General features: G+C 41.0%; 1 protein-coding gene and 1 long non-coding RNA gene across 2 annotated transcripts in view; one reads left to right on the top strand and one right to left on the bottom strand.

Annotated features, from left to right (window-relative positions):
* The window catches only part of grik2 (glutamate receptor, ionotropic, kainate 2), a 350655-nt gene that overhangs the window by 139194 nt on the left and 195724 nt on the right, over window positions 1–15737 (bottom strand). The window contains exons 8-9 of the mRNA XM_085421989.1: window positions 10501–10644; window positions 801–908 (exon numbers count right to left, since the gene is read on the bottom strand). Of these exons, the coding sequence (XP_085278115.1) occupies window positions 801–908; window positions 10501–10644 (252 nt within the window). The remainder of the gene's footprint in view (window positions 1–800; window positions 909–10500; window positions 10645–15737) is intronic.
* Window positions 1–15737, top strand: part of LOC146658379 (uncharacterized) — a 231591-nt gene that overhangs the window by 194399 nt on the left and 21455 nt on the right. The gene's annotated exons all lie outside the window — the stretch shown is intronic.

The following is a 15737-nucleotide window of genomic DNA, read 5'->3' as shown; positions in this document are numbered from 1 at the left end:
TGAGGCTGGAGCTGGTGTCTTTGACCTTTGGTGTTCTTTTCAATGCATTTCTGTTCTGCTCGTGTACTGACTTATGTGTCTGCACAGCTTGTTTGCTACGATGCTTGAGGGGCTTGTTGCAGAGTGGCAAATAGGTTAGGTTTGGGGAGGCCGTAGCTTTGGAAACCCTTCTTTCTGATAAAGGCTACAGTTAGGGCAGGATGAGGTAAGGTCAAGGTATTTGTGTTGCTATTGGTTCAGGTATGGTATGCTGCCGAAGTTCTCATTAGGACTGAGGATTTCCCTCGTTTAATTCCCCATGTGTCTATATTCCACTGTGGCATGTCATTATCTTCGATCTAGTCTCTCCTGTACTTTGTGTTTTGTCATTTTTGTTGTTCATGGTCTCCGACCCTGCAACTGGCAGCTGAGACAACTGTCATTGTGAACTGACCCTCTATAAATGAAAATGAAATGAAGAATTAAAAACAAAGGTATTGACAGTAACCTGGCTGTGTTAGAGAAGCATGATAAAGAGGACAGTCTACAATAAACAACACAGTTTAAATTAAAGTGCCAATGACACCTGGTGAGGGCCTTATACTATCAAATCAAAATGAAGCTGTGCATGTCTGTCATAGGTCCAAGAGCACAGGTGAAGGTCTACACAGACATTACTCATATGCATTTTGATCATGTGTGTTCCCTGCTACATTGACCCTTTCATTTTGTGTGTTATCTCATCATCCCATTGCCACATATACAGTCATATAAGGTGAACCTCTAAGTGCACAAACACATAAATATTGAAGACACAGAACCTTTTCAAGCCCCTCCTCCTTCAGACTGATTACATCAAGGTCAAAGTCTGTTCTCAGGCCATTGGTCCGGTTGAAAGTGATTCTCCCCGTCAAGCCATCCCAGTGAGCCTAAAGAGAAAAGGCAGAGAGACAGAAAATAGAAGAGGAGACATTCAACCAACAGTATCAAGTCTGTTGTTTAACTTTTAAATATATTCTTGATGTTGAAGCTGCAGACTGAGCAGAATAGACAGTTTTTCTATTCTCCCTTTTCCACAGAGCCTTTCTGTACACTCTTTTCTGCCATCAAGGTGCCTGCACAGACTTTGTAACTGCGTTTATAACAGTGGGGAGGCAATTACCCAATCTTTACAGATGTTTAGGGATGTGATAGAATAAGATGTAGCATGAAAGGGGTTCAGAGTAGAGACGGCTTTTGCTCAGGCACAGCAAGTCATCACAGTACTTCTCCACCTGGAAATCAGGGACTTCGAGGCCTATCTTTAGTAAGATGAGTGGGAGTCACAAATCTGGAAGTTACTCATTCAGCTGCATGAAAGCATTTGTCATACTCCTTTGACTCAGTGTCTGGTACCTCCGTGATGATACCGCTGCTGTTCACAGACATATGGACATGTTACTCAAGTGGAGATTATTATATGTATGTCAAAAATGGTGCTATAAATATAACACAATTAATAGAATCAGGCAACACACAGAAATAAACAGTTATTTATAGAAGAAAACTTCATAACTGAAACTGACAAAAAACATACTTAGAGTCTGCAACAAGCAAATGGTAATGTCATGGTCACTGGTTTTGGCTCCAGGGCTTTGAAGTGCTTGGAGATTTGGGATCCATTTTTATTATTCATCTCTTGCCACCGTAGCATGTTGATGGGGTCCGTGTGCCCCAGTGATCCCAGGATGCATGTGATCATGGGTATTTGCCCTTGATAGGGTCTCCCAAGGCAAACTGGTCCTGGGTGACAAAGGAGTAGCACTTCACAATACTCCTATGGAGATAACAACATGGGATATTGTTACTCTGCCTGGTATCAGGGTTACCAGGGCCTTATCCCTCAAAGCACGGTTTTAGGGAGAGTGTCTGGTAGTCAGACCTTAACCAATGGGGACCAGACAGATGGAGCCCAAAGAAGCATTTACTAGGATACTTTGGTCCAATGAAGCACTGAAAAATCACTGTACAGTTAGGCCCATATATTTGGGCACTGGCACAAGTTTTGTCTTTTTTTCTGTTTACTGAAACATATTCCAGTTATGTTAAATAATGGACATGGACTTACTGTGCAGACTCTCAGCTTTCATTTGAGGGTATCCACATTCAAACTGGATGACGTGTTTAGGAGTTTCAGCTCCTCAACATGTGTCATCTTCTTTATAAAGGGAGCAACAGTAATTGGACAACTGTCTCAAATGCTCTTTCATGGGCAGGTGTGGGCAGTTCCTTTGTTATGTCATTATCGATTAAGCAGATAAAAAGCCTGGAGTTGATTTGAGGTGTGGTGCTTGCATTTGGAAGATTTTGCTGTGAACAGACAAAATGTGGTCAAAGGAGCTCTCCGTGCAGGTGAAACAAGCCATCCTTAAACTGCGGAAATAAAACAAAAACACATCTAAGAATTTGCTACAATAGTAGGAGTGGCAAACTCTACAGTTTGGTGCATCCTAAGAAAGAAAGAGAGCACTTGTGAACTCAGCAACGCAAAAAGGCAAAGATGACCATGGAAGTCACAGCGGTAGATGATCACAGAATCATTTCCAAGGTGAAGGGAAACCTCTTCACAGCAGCCAACCAAGTGAACAATGCTCTCCAGAAGGTAGGCGTATAGATATACAAGTCTACCATAAAGAGAAGACTACATGAAAGTAAATACAGAGGGTTCGCTGCAAGGTGCAAGACACTCATAAGCCTCAAGAACAGAAAGCCGAGATCAGACTTTGCTAAAAATAAATAAATAAATAAAAATTTAAAAAAGCCAGCATAGTTCTGGAAAAATATTCTTGAGACAGATGAACCCAACATCAACCTCTACCAGAATAATGGCAAGAAAAAAGTATGGAGAAATCATGGGAGGGCTCGTGATTTAAAGCACACCACACATCTGTAAAACATGGAGCAGGCAGTGTGATGGCTTGGGCCTGCATGGCTGCCGGTGGCACTGGAACACTTGCGTTGTAATGCGACATGAGACAGATGCAGCCAAACTAAGTCTGAGGTTTTCAGAGACCTGCAAACCATCTAGTGATGTCCATGAGTTCAAGACTTCAGGCTGTCATTGCCAGCAAAGGGTTTTCAACCAAATATTAGAAATGAAAATTTTATTTTATTTTTATTTTAGACCAATTACTTTTGAGCCCCTGAAATTAAGTAATAGTGTTTTAAAATGCTTTAGTTCCTATATTAATATTTTTGTTGAATCCAGTGAAATATAGCTGAGAGTCTGTACATCAACTGCATCTGAGTTTTTTCATGAAAAATTAATTGTGGTAATGTAGAGATCCAAAATTAGAAAAATGTCATCTCTGTTCAAATAGTTATGGACCTAACTGTTAGAATGAGTCCATTTACCAGTACGTTTACAATAATGGTTCAATTTACCTAACCTTTCTGAAGTCACTGGATAGGGTATTCGAGGGTGCCCCCATCTGAGGACTAAATTATGCTACAAGGAATTTCAACAGTCGTTTAGGCAATGACGTTGAGACCGGGGGCTTATTGCACATTTAAACTCCGATGAATGTATGAGAGCATCTTGGGCTTAGTATCTTGCCCAAGGATATTTTGCATGCAGGAGCAGCTAATGATTGAACCACTGGCCTTCCAATTAATACATGACCTGCTCTAACTCCCTAGCTACAGAACCCCCTTTACACACTTGTAACAATGCTTCTTGGGAAAAAGCCTTGTACCATTGTAAAGCCTGTTTGTTTTCTCTTGAATGGTAACGCATTTGTAAGGAAAATACATCTGTGGGTTACGCAGCAGAGTTGAATATGTGGTTTGTGCCCATTAAAAACTTGCCAAATCTTTTTTACCAATAGCAAACAACATATTTCGCTATTGAATATTTTATTTGGGAGTAAGAGAGTGGATCGGCGTATTGGCAGATGGACTTATGTAGGGTTTGCAGTGATGTTGACACTACATGCTTTCTGTTAATGCAAAAACCTGAGCATAAGAGTGAAGCGTTGATTCACTGGTTGATCTTTGTTCCTACTGTTAACTATGGTCAAATGACTTAAGTAGTGACTGAAACAATGAGATAGCAGATACAAGCAGCCTATATGAAGCAGTAGAAAAAGATTCAGCTGAAGGGGTTAAGCGCTCAGTCTTAGAGATAGGATAAGAAGCTGTGCCATTCGGAGGGGCTTAGAGTAGAGCCGTTATTTCTCCAACAAATAGTAGCCTATTTAGGTGGTTTAGGTGTCTGGCTAGGATGCCTCCTCCTAAGAGCTCCTCCTACCAAAGGGGAGGAGGCCTTGGGTCAGATCCAGGACATGCTGGCTTGGGAACATCTTGGTATTCTCTTGAGGAGATTGAGGAGGTGGACAGGGAGAGGGAGATCTGGGTGTCCTGGCTTATCCTTGGCCTGATCCACGCCACACCACTAGGATCTACAGTAACAACATCAAATTGGCATTCGGGCTAGAGAAGTGTACTCAGATGATAACTAAGAGAGGAAAAGAAGTTAGAACTGAGGATTAGAACTGCCTTCTGGTTTTGTATTAGTATTGCTGACATAGAGGACACCTACAAGTATCTGGGAATCCCACAACCAATTAGGAACCACGACAAGTCAGCTAGAAAAGCCACCAAAGTCACCAAATACCTGCAGAGAGTAGGCAAGTCCTGAACAGTCAGCTGGATGGGAAGAACAAGATCTGGGCAATCATCACTTATGATTCGCCAGTTTTTAAATACCCTGCTGGGTTAAGGGCTATTTGATCAAGAAGGAGAGTTATGGAGTGTTAGGCTTGTTCTATGTCTATGAGCTTTCAGGAATTCTGCGTTTCCTGAGAAGTTTTTATTTTTCCTTCATGGTACTGCCTTCCTTGGGAAAAAATGTGACTTTATTCATTTCAATTGATAAAAGACCATACTCCATAGAAGCTGTTTGAACATTCAATGCTAGTAATGTAGGAAATGCTACTTCAATAATAGGAGAGATCTCTTGGAAGACTTGGACATATTAATTTAGATATAGAAAGGAATTTTTTTTTTTTATTTAACCTTTATTTAACCAGGAATGTCCCGTTGAGATCAAAAACCTCTTTTTCAAGGGAGTCCTGGCCAAGAGGCAGCGCATTTCCAAACAAATACATACGAACAAACAAAGTTAAAAGATTACACAAAACAATTACACATTATTGAGGCAGTCTGTAGGCCTTTGAGTTTAGTTTTAAAAACATTTAAAGACAACAGTTCAGTCAGTTTCCAGTCTTTCTGTAACAGGTTCCACGAAAAAGGCGCAGAGTGCACAAAGGCTTTCTTACCCAACTCTGTGTGGACAAGGGGAACAGACAGCAGCAGCTGATCATTTGAACGCAAGGAGTAAGAACCACTATTTGTCCTTGTGACCAAAGTACAAATATAAGGAGGCAGCAATCCTAGCATAGCTTTGTAAATAAAAGTGTACCAATGCCCCTGTCTTCTAATGGCCAAAGAAGGCCATTGAATTTGGCAAATAGGCTGCAATGAGCCATCATGGCATATTGGAATCCCAGTGGTGATAGGCTTTAGGACAGGGTCCTCTAGTCTAAGATGCTGGTGGTGGCGAAGAAAAGTAAGGCTTAGATGGAGCTCTGCCTTGAACTGACTTTCCCCCTTTTAAGTTGGTTGCTTGTACAGAACAGATGGTCTACTGATGAAACTAAGACTGAACTGAAGGGAGGACTATCTCTGGAATGCTGACTGAACAAGAGATTGGTATGGGGATCGTGCTGTATGTGCTCACCAGAGGTTAACCCTCTGGGGTTGACAGACGCGCCGGCAAGTTGAAATCACGTGATCAATTTAAGACGACACAGCTACAAGATGCAGCAACCCAGAATCTCCATTTCAACTTGGGTCGAAAGTGCGGACTTCAATCTATAAACCAGTTTTTAGATTGTGTTGATAGGCCATAGTGATGGGTCGTTCGCGAACGAAATGGCTCTTAGAGCCGGCTCTTTGACGTGAACGACGCGAGCCGGCTCCTTATCGCGAGCCGTCACGTGGGTTTTTTTTTTTTTTTTTTTTTTTTTTCTCTCAGCCTCTCTCTCGCACTTTTTTTCCGCTTCACTCTGCACGCGAGCCTTGTGCTTTACGCTGGGCAGAGGGGGGAGGGGCGGTAGTTACACTCAGTAGCACAGGAACAGAGCCAGAGAGAGAGAAAGAGAGGCAGGGACAACAACATTAGAAAGGTATAGTAATCATCCACAACTATTTTCAGTTGCAGATGATAAAGGATTGAGAAAGTTTATTCATGCAGGCCCATATGACAGAGAATATGCATGTTCTTTTAGTTTTCATATTATAATTTATATTTAATTGTGTTGTGGTTTGCAGTGTTTTGTGTTCTTTTCACTTTAAATTTGTGAAAGGAAAAAGCTGAAAATTTAAATAGTTAAAACTTGAAATGTGAATAGTTGATTTTTGTATTATATGATTTATTTATTACATTTTATGTGGAGTGAATAAATAAAAGTATATTTACGGTGGCCCCTAGAGACAAAGCACATACAAACTTCAAATCACGCACGAACTCTGAAGCATGTACAAACTCCAAAACACGTAAAAACACGTACAAACTCCAAAACACGTAAAAACTCCAAAACACGTAAAAACACGTACAAACTCCGAAGCACGTAAAAACTCAGAAGCATATAAAAACTCAAAACACGTACAAAAGACAACAGAAGTGCTCCAGGATGCTGGGCGCAGTGTTGAGCCTTTGTTATCTTGTGGCTACACAAGCCAGCAAGTACCAACGACCGGATTTGGTGTGTGGTAATAACAGGTAAATGAACTTTTTTTTAAATTATTTGAATATATATATGAGTGCCTGTGTATAAATACACAAACAATACACACATGCTTTCAATTGTGTAATTTAAGTGATCTAGTAGCTCTGCTTTGGAAGTTCAGTTCATGCTAGAAATGTGTTTTGGAGTTTGTACGTGTTTTGTCTCTAGGGGCCACCGCATATATTTATATATAAACATATATAAATAAAACCACTTGTTTTTATGTTAGTAATTCCTTTTGTGCATAATTTTATATTATTGTTAATAATAAATTAATTAAAGCAACAAAACAACCTGAAGAGCCGGTTCGGAGCCGAAAGAGCCGGCTCTTTTTAGTGAGCCGAACCGATAGAGCCGGATCTCTAAAAAGAGCCGGAAATCCCATCACTAATAGGCCAAGTAAAACCAGAGTTATGATAAAAAATACACACAACATTTTTTCTGAGCAAAACAGTGGTGTTTACAGCGGGAAGAATCAGTAAAAACGGCATTTTCTAAGGACAGCGCTAGCAAACACTCTCCGCTTGTGAGTGAAAAAAGAAAAAACACCCTTTCCCTATTGGTGTTAAATTCTGCTATGTCAACCAATCAAAAATTGATATGGCAACATGTGGCATTTGGTTGTTTAGGAAGAGGGGGAGGTTTTAGGAGTGATGCCAGTGAGAGAAAGTGGGCGAGCGAAAGAAAGAAAGAGAGTTTTCATATGTGAGACATTAGTGACATTTAGTGCGTTTGGAGGCTGTAGTTATTGTGTAGTCTAGTCAGTGTTTTGTTTCGTGTGTCAGTTCTACTAGTGAATGTCACATTTGCTCCAAAAAAGCCACCAAAGGCAGATTCCAGTGTAAACGCTGTCTCCACATGGCAAACAGGACTGATACACCTCCTGTTGTCAGACATGCAGGGTTTAGGCCTGTGGTATTCTCCTCTGTCTTATAATATAATTGGTGCACTGTAGAGCATATGGACATTACTTTATTTTTATAGACGAAAGGATGAAAACGCGATGGTAAAGTGGGGGGTGGGGTAAACAATGGTAAGTATGGCTACCGTTAGTTTGCGAGGTAGATAAAAAGGCCTGCACTGAAAGGACACTTAAAGGTGTAAAGTCTGGCCTGGTAGCTCCACTGAAACATCAAGGCAAGGCAAGGCAAGGCAAATTTATTTGTATAGCACAATTCAACAACAAGGTGATTCAAAGTGCTTTACAGAGACATTAGAAACAAAAACAAATAAAAAGCATGATTTAAAATTGATTAAAACAAGCAAACAAACAAACTAACTAAACACACACATTTCACACCTGTTCGCGCGATCTGAACCCTTATCGTAAGGGGAGCTACCAGTCCTTCTGTGGACGAGCTACTTTCTATTTTAAATTCCCTGAATTTAAAATACTCTCTAGACCCAGTCTAGACCCAGCTGGGGAGCTACCCAGAGCTCTAAACCCACTTAACAAACACACAAACAAACAAACAAACAAAACAGTATATAAAATCAAAACAGATAAAATCAGAACAGTAGATAAAATCAGTAGTTAATGTAAGTTTTGAAATTTAAGCTTAACAAACAAACAAAACAGTATATAAAATCAAAACAGATAAAATCAGAAATAGATAAGATCAGTAGAAAGGCTCCTAAAGAAAGCTCCTAAAACCCCAACACTTTTTCCAGTTTAAAAAAATGAAATATAAAGTTCACAGATTAAAAAGAAAGCTGCAGATGATCCAGGGGAGAAGAAGGACAACCGCTCCCTAAGAGAAAACCTGTAGTGATCCCGTACGTGTCAGGAGTCTATTTACACTTACAGGCCAGTGGACACTCTTTCAATGATGAGGATGTTCACATCCTGGACAGGGAGGGACGCTGGTTTGAGGGCGGAGTCAAGGAGGCCATTTACATGAAAAGGGAAAGACCATCTCTGAATGGAGGAGGGGCCTAAGGGTACATCTGTCACCATCTTACAATGCTGTGATTGCAGCCATTCCCCAACTCTCTGCGAATGGTACTCATGGTCATTGATCAGTGGTTGTTGATCAATGGTCTAGGTTCAGATGAACAAAATCAATTTTGTGGGACTCCCTGAACAAGTTCCAGTAAGAATCACTGTGGCAGAAATCCACGAACACGTCTCCAGTATGAAGAGTTGGACAGCAGCAGGCCTCGACATGATTGGCTGACTGCAAAAAAAGCTGACTGCACTCGTCGAGCGTCTGGCAGCACAAATGACCCAGCAGCTAATGGATGAGAAACACCCAAAATGGCTGACAGAAGGCCAGTGAGATTATTGAGGAGACTGGCTGTGGATACCGACTACAGAATGGAGCAATCATCAGCCACCTCCTCTACATGAAAGACATCAAGCTGTATGCCAAGATTGAATGAGACATTGATTCACTGATCCAAACCACCGGGATATACAGCAATCACACTGGAATGTCATTTGGACTGCAGAAGTGTAGTCGGATGGTACCAAAGAGAGGGAAGGTAGTCAGAACTGAGAGGATCGTACTACCGGAAGGCAACATTGTCCACCTTGAGGACAACTACAAGTACCTTGAGACAATCCAGCACATAACAGCAGGGTGCAAGATGCCAGCAAGCAGGGCATACATGGAACGCCATTACCAAGTGGACAGCATAGTATACAGTAACATCTGTGCCGAGTATGGACTGGAAGTCTTGAGGTCAAACAAACGTTTGGCTTCACTGCTTTTTCGAGTTTTTGGTTTTTGCCTCAGAACTCTCCCACTGATGTCATTAAGAAACCATTGTCCTGGGTTTCTTAATCCATAACTCAATATGTGATGTCCTGTTTAAAAAAATAAACCAAAAATGCCTTGAGGGTCTGAATGCCAAACCAATGACTAATATTATTGAAGTTATGAAATATGTGGTGCAATCATGGGAATTATGTATACATTTCATACATTTCTTGCAACTGTGTAGTTACTATCATCTGAATGCTTCTGTAAAGATTAGATGTAGCAAAGATTCTGTGGATAGTGTTATGTGACAATCCTGTGACTGTGTACATCCCAATAATTTTTTTATGTAAGCCAGTGCATCAGATAACACTGTTTTCATAAATGCTAAAGCATACTAGAACCTGGATACTTAGTTCAACTCAGGTCAATTCAATTATTTCAAGGCACTTTTTGTATTCATTTGTTAGAATATTGTAAATATTGCAAGAATAAAAGTACATCCATGGTTCTCATGTGTTTGTCAGCTCAATAGTGTCAGGATCTCTGCAAACTACAGGAGATTAGAGAGTTATCAAGTCCTAAATATAGGCTGATAATCTGCATATTTTCCACAGACAGGAAGCTGTAGATTGTTCATCTGGCTTCACCCATGCTGCAAACTGCTGGAGCAATTAACAGAAATTCAGATGATGCAGTGTCTTTGTTTCTGCCTGGATGATTAATGCTGAAATTCAGACAACCGGCCCAATATGGCTGCCCTCCTCAGGGGTGTAAGCATGTGCAGACGCTAGGAAAAATGATTTCCATATAAATAAATACACGGATAAATAATTTCTATTTATTCATATTCCCTTTCTTCTCGACTGCCTAAGCCTTATTTACATGCTGTTTCTGTCAGCTTTCCTGAGAGTGTGTGTTTTCTGTGTGAAGGCGCTGTGTGTATTAAGGAGGACGATGGAATGAAGAGCAGGTAGACGAGCATCTACCTCTTTGATGAGGGCCATGAAGCGGTTTCCAAAACGCCAGGGCTTGTGTCGGTTGCACTGTAATGAGCTGACAGTGATCTGCTGAGACTGCTGCACAGCAACGGCCACCACGTGCACAGCATCATACATCAGTGCAGCATCCGTCTGCAAACCAAGACAAAGAGGGAGAAACGATCATTAACTGGGAATACAGCACATGACACATTAGCTCATAACACCAGCAAAGATTTGTCCAAAGTAAGGAAAATATCAATATTGTGACGCTCAAATCAACGCCTCACATCAAAGCTCACGTATAGATTTGCATATTTCATGCCATAGGCATGCCCCTGAATATTTTACTGCCAGTGTCTTATGAACTGATAAGAGACTTCTGAAAGCAGCTTGCAAGAAGCAATATATTCTGACAGGGGAAACAAAAAAGTAATATGGGAATAAATCTGACATAAAAGAAGAATATTTAATCAAACTCGAGGTTTTCCAAGTTCATGAGAACATACACTATATATCTTTCATTTTCATTGAAAAAAAGATTATTTAAACGCAACTCTAAATCTTGCTACTCAGCAGAACCTCAAAAAAAAAAAAGCCACAACAAGCAGACAATTTGAGATACACAAACCCGGTGAGGTTTCCAGTAATAACCGAGTAATGAATTATTATGTGTTTACATCCAACTAAGCTGTTGTTATGAAGAAAATGTGAGTCGTCTGCAAAATAAAAAATATGGGGAAAATAAAAAAAAAAAGAGTTTGAATAATATAAAATAAATAAGTTATGTAAAGAAGTGGAAAAACGAAGAGTCCTACACATATCTAAGCTCTGACAGGACCTGACTCCAGCAGTTGGGAACATGACGGCTGAAAGCCAAACAACATTTCTGTTTTAAAGTTAGAAAGTTGAGCAGCCGCCGAGTAAGCAGCTGTCCTTTAAATGTGTATGATTGTAGCCAGCCTGGAACATATTGCACCTCATAGAGCGCAAGAGGCAAGGCACATCCTAAAGCTTTGGCCCAACACAGAGAGACAGCCTCATGCTCGTACACCACAATTTAGAATCAGCAGTTTACCTAACAAGCATGTCGATGAACTGTGGGAGCAAGCTGGATAATATCCATGTGCAAAGGCAGCAGCCGATGAGGATATTGAAACCAGGAATCTAACTCCTGTGAGTTTGACTTACATCAGGCACGTGAGGCCTGTAACTGAGGGTTTGGGTAGTGTTGTCATGGCGTTACTAACAGAATCTCTTTTTGTTCAGTGATTTGATTTAATACAGATACAACAAACCATTGAGACAAGTGAAACAAACGAGAAACAAAAGCGTGATATGACAAAAGATTCACAGACTGTGCGTGGAAGACGTTACCACCTTTATTTCTGTCAGTATATTCCTACATTGAATTCTTGACAGTCGGTCTAAATAGAAGACCATTGCTGAAGCTATCAGAAAGTGCCAGTCATACACACTTCACAAATGAAGCCTATAATTCTGCAGCTCCTTGCGAAAAAAAGAGGTTAAATTAACGTTTGTCTCGCTTGATTGAAAAGCAATCACAACAGCTCTCCTCAGTTGTTGCACAGAAATCATACCCTAGGGTGCTTGGGAAGGCTCTGTCCTACTGGAAAAAAAACAACAACAAACCTATCAAACCTGTTATTTTCCCACATTTGAGCCCTGATTGAGCGTCACAGTGCTGCAGCTTAAGACTTCATGTGTGTTTTTGTTTGTTCATGTGTGGCTGTGTGCAGTTATATTCATATCCATAGGAAGTGTCCAGGGATGCACTTAAATCAATGATAGTCAGTGAGCTTTTCAAAATGCAAACTGGCTTGAGTGTGTGCCTGGAGGAGTGTGAGGTACTAATAATCTGTGTTAGAAGAAGGTGTTGAGGCAAATGGGAGTGTGAATTTATTTTAGTGTAGGTGTCAATGGAGGCTGTTGATCTTGTGTGCTGGGGGTTAGCATACTCTAACACACTATTCTTCTGAAGAGTCAGGATGAGTATGATCCACTCTGATTACAGAACTGCTAATGCTTCACGTTAAATCAGTGCAGTCTAACAGCAAATGGGAGATAGTCAAAGAAATGCAACATATTTGCGGGGGTTTCTTGTTTTTCGACAGCATGAACTTTTAAAAAAATGCATTTTATTAAGGAAAATATTTTATGTATGCAGCACACGGGTTGTCAAAGCAGCGATGTGTCACTATGGCAACCAAGAATGAGTTTTAAAAGAACCAGCAATCATTGTAACATAAACCAATCGTTTTTTTCTAACCCATACCAAGTTCTTTTAAAGCTGAAACCATTTCTAGTCTTGTCCATCCTGTGGGGGAGGAGGTCACTCCACTCTCTACCACTTCATCCAACTTGCTCCAGAATTTCTCGTTTGCTATCCAACCTGAAGGACTGAGAACATTCAACATCTCCCCTCCGAGTTTAGGCTGGAGTCTCAGGAGTCTGTCTGGCACTGTCTTCATCTCTACAACACTATTGACATAGTCCTCGTTCAAGATGACCCACCTCACACCAGAAATGGATTCAAAGTGTCCTGTCATGGTAAGAAATCTAGATCATGTCAGAACTAGTGCTAGTGTCATTGTGCTTGGTATCCTGCACACACAGTATATCTATCTTCCTCCTCTTGGTCATGAGTTTCTCCCTTTACCACATGTAATAATTTAAAGTCCCTACTCTAGAACTTTCCCTCTGCCTTCTAACATGGCTTCTCCCTTTCTTCTTTCACTGTCTTCGTCCAACAGTAGCACAGTTTGCACTGGCACCCTGTAGGCCAACAGAACCCATGGTGGTCATTGTTAACCAGCGCTATTTGGCCATGTCGATGCTCTTCTTGGCACAATCCTACTTACTCATGCAGGCCTAGGACTGGCACTTAGGAGTACACATATAAATAAATGTGTAAAAATCTGTGACATGTATGACTTCAACTTGTTTTTCCAGTGTGAGTGGTAAAATGATTCAGATGACCTCTCTGCCCTCCAAATGTGCACTTCTTCAGATTAGTGCATATCAGACTGGACAGATAAAAATCATATGCAGGTTGTAGGTTTGTGTTCACTGGAACTAAGCTCAACTCCTGAAAAACAATCCCACATCAAAATTCCCCCCTGCACAAAACTGTACCGTTGCAATGCAGTTAGACCAGTACTGCTCTACTGGCAACCACCAAGCCACCGGATTGTCAGACTTGTAACACCAGAGGACGTTTCCTCTCTGCACTACAGTCCAGTGGTGGCGTCTTTACACCACTGCGCTTTAAGGCTTGATCCATGAAAACCCATTCAATGAAGCTCTCTACACACTGTTCTTGAGCTCATCAGGTGGCCACATGAAGTTTGGGGTCTGTAGTGATTGGTTCTGGAGAAAGTTATAAGAAAGATATGTGAATGGCTGATTAGAAATTTTAGGATTATGAGCAGTTGAACAGGTCTATGCAGTAAAGTGGCTGCTGAATGTATGTAGCATAAATTTACTAGAGCGACTTTATATCATTTCTTTGTTTTCTGATGCATATAGTTTGATGAGTATAATTTAGCTTTTTTCAGTTTCAACACTTGTAACATTTACCCTGTTTGTAGAAGCAGTCCTTGGTTTTTCACACCTGTTGTCATGGAAATGATTGGAATCCTGATATTCAATGATTTGTGTATATTACGGCTGTCCAAATTCATGGGCTGCATCCTCCTGAGGACCTGTCCTTTGCTCTACGTGGGCCAGGTCCTCAGAAGGTCGGGTGGCCCGGAGGTTTATTCAGCTGTGTGAAAACCCCAGAGGAACCCACCCGGGGGATTAATAAAGTTTAATTTTATCTAATCTAATCTAATAACTTTAATCTCAGCCAAACCGATTTACATACAAACAAATAAAACACTGAAAAAGCCAAACAATAAGATTTTTAGGTTGTCTAAGTGACTTATATATCATGTTTAACCTGAGTAGCAAATGGGTTGGTTTGAGAACAATGTGCCGGGAGTTCACTGTTCTCGGGGGCTCCAGTGACCCTCGAGCTCCTGGTCAGCTATCGAGCTGGTGGGTAACAGACGTCTCCGAAAATGTCGGAGCACTTTTGCAAATATGCGATATCTTGATAAACCGAGCAGATATTTGAGGTTTACACAGCTACATTCTTGCCTGAAAATATATTTAAAGTTTATTTTGTGACCCAGAAAGATTAATAAGAGCAATATTAAAAACTTAGTAGCGGCCGCCATTGTTGAAAACTGGAATTGGCTGGGACGCGCTATGAATTCTGGGATATCGTGGGCCACGAAGGATACACCCGACCCATCCTTATAATATTCTGTCTGTAACTGCAGGCTTCCTGCAATATACTCTATGTACTTTGATACTTTGTGTACCTTGAACACAGCACTGCTAATGTAGCATGCATGTTTTTATATTAAGGAAGAAAGTGCCCAGAAGAAACCCGGACATTCACAGGGAGAACTCCACACATACACAGATATGCAGAAGGCGTGCTACCCTTCAGTCCTAATACTGAAAAATGAAGGACGATTCAGATTATGTATTTAAATAATCTCTGGTGGCGTCGTCACTCTGCTACCTAAAAAACACATTTGTTTTTATTCCAAAACAACAAAGCCTGCCAGTGGGTGGAGAAGTGATACTGTTCGTGTATATGAGATCATAATGACCGTTCAGTGGGCTGTACCTTTTTAAATGGGCACTTTAGTCAACACGACTTTGTGCTTTTGAATGGAAAGAATTCAGCTCCACTGCCATTTTCATTGCAGGCAGTGTTCCTTTTAGTGTTGAGGGCAGGAGCTGCACTCTGTCATGATGCCATCTATTCTCTCTGTTATAAAGCACACAGGCCCAGAGGGAACTCATAATAGCAATGTGACAGCCTGTCAGTCAGTTACACCGTGTATGCTATATACAGGAGAAGTCAGCAGGACTAGAAGTGAACTTGTACAAAAGCCTAATCAAAGTCATAAAAAAAGTATTTAATTTAAGTGTGCTCTTAACACTAGGAGTCCCAGGCTTCTACCTTTCTACCTTTAAAACCCACCACCAGCCAAATGGCTGGTAGGCTTTTAGCTAGGCTTTAGCTTCAGCCAAGTGGAAGCTAAATTGGCTAGTCATTCATATGTAAATTAGGTTGTTAGCTGGGAATTCTGGAGGGAGGGGAGTGGGGGTGTGTGGATGAGGGGGTGGGGGAGCTGCTAAAAGCTGTGAACTTCCTTTTGTGT

This window comes from Rhamphochromis longiceps, linkage group LG11 (assembly GCF_057381845.1).
Source record: "Rhamphochromis longiceps isolate RC_006_pf linkage group LG11, R_longiceps_female_GT1.1, whole genome shotgun sequence".
NCBI classification, from domain to species: domain Eukaryota; kingdom Metazoa; phylum Chordata; class Actinopteri; order Cichliformes; family Cichlidae; genus Rhamphochromis; species Rhamphochromis longiceps.
The sequence above is the reverse complement of the archived record's forward strand: the minus strand, read 5'-3'. Positions and strand labels throughout refer to the sequence as shown.